Genomic DNA, 1,267 nt, shown 5'->3' with positions numbered 1-1,267 from the left:
ATACTTTCGTCGGCAGTTATTTATGTATGTATAATCGTCAGCATTTATGCAATTCACGTATAATCTTCATAGGTTACTAATGGATGTATATTTGCCAACAATTGTAATTCACTTTCGTTCGTAAACAGTTATTAGCTCCTTTATAATAAAAAGAATAATTGGCCACTTGGTGTGACAATAGCACAAGTACATTCTGTGTGAAAATCAACGTATCTTTCACTCAGAAATTTACCCGTTATTGTTCAATAATGGTTAACATAAAGCCTATGACTCTTCTCTAGAACTTCCATTACAATAAAGTTAACAGAAGTCATATTTTTCCCCTATGTAAATTCAAGCAAGATAAAGTAAATATGAATATATATCAAGTTCGTGTCTTCAGCAACATCAAAAATGTCGTTCAGCATATAAGTTTTAAACCTTTATCGCCTGCCTAATTGTGATATTGATTTCCTTTAATTAACGTTGCGGAAAATTGGAAGTGAGGCGCAAATGCTGTAGCATGTATCCTATTAGTTTCTTCATTTTATAGTGTATTTTATAGTGGAAATCATTGCGAAAAGGCCCATGGAATAAACTGCTTATTGTTGAAATTATTAGTAAACTACTTCACCATCATAATGATCATAATAACAGTGATATCAACAGGGGTACAGATGCTAAGATAATGACATTATAAGGATAGTAGTATCAACAGCAAAATAACAATCAGATGATGCCAACGGCAACGAAATCATCAGACAAAAACGAAATTAGCAATGAATAAGAATAACAGAAAAAAACAGCCTTCCCTAAAGTGAGAAGACAAAATCAACGAATAACAACAAGGAATTGAGGGTAGCATCACTAACCCAACAACAGCAACAAGATAATCATACAAAAACGAAATTAGTAAGAAATAAGAATAACATAAAAAAAAAACAATCTTCCCCTAAAGTAAGAAGAAGACAAAATCAACAAGACAATAACAACAACAACAACAAAAGATTAACAACGATAACCCAAAGTGGCCCCTCGGTCAACCCCTCACCCCTTTGCCCTCAGTGGGAGAAGCTCGAGGACCCGGTGGTGTGGCTGGAGGCGGGCACGCAGATCTTCTTCTCCCTCGGCCTCGCCTTCGGGGGCCTCATCGCCTTCGGATCCTACAACCCCGTCAACAACAACTGCCTCAGGGACGCCATCCTCGTCTCCTTCACCAACTGCATCACCTCGCTCCTGGCCGGCGTCGTGGTCTTCTCCATCTTAGGTGAGGAAGCGGTTCTGTGTT

The 1,267-nt window shown here is 38.1% G+C and overlaps 1 protein-coding gene across 1 annotated transcript in view; it reads left to right on the top strand.

Moving 5' to 3' along the window:
• The window catches only part of LOC119591774 (sodium-dependent neutral amino acid transporter B(0)AT3-like), a 56,089-nt gene that overhangs the window by 42,033 nt on the left and 12,789 nt on the right, over nucleotides 1–1,267 (top strand). The window contains exon 6 of the mRNA XM_037940520.1: nucleotides 1,045–1,246. Coding sequence (XP_037796448.1) covers nucleotides 1,045–1,246 — 202 coding nt within the window. The remainder of the gene's footprint in view (nucleotides 1–1,044; nucleotides 1,247–1,267) is intronic.

This window comes from Penaeus monodon, chromosome 29, assembly GCF_015228065.2.
Source record: "Penaeus monodon isolate SGIC_2016 chromosome 29, NSTDA_Pmon_1, whole genome shotgun sequence".
NCBI classification, from domain to species: Eukaryota; Metazoa; Arthropoda; class Malacostraca; order Decapoda; family Penaeidae; genus Penaeus; species Penaeus monodon.
This window is presented reverse-complemented; position numbering and strand designations above follow the sequence as displayed.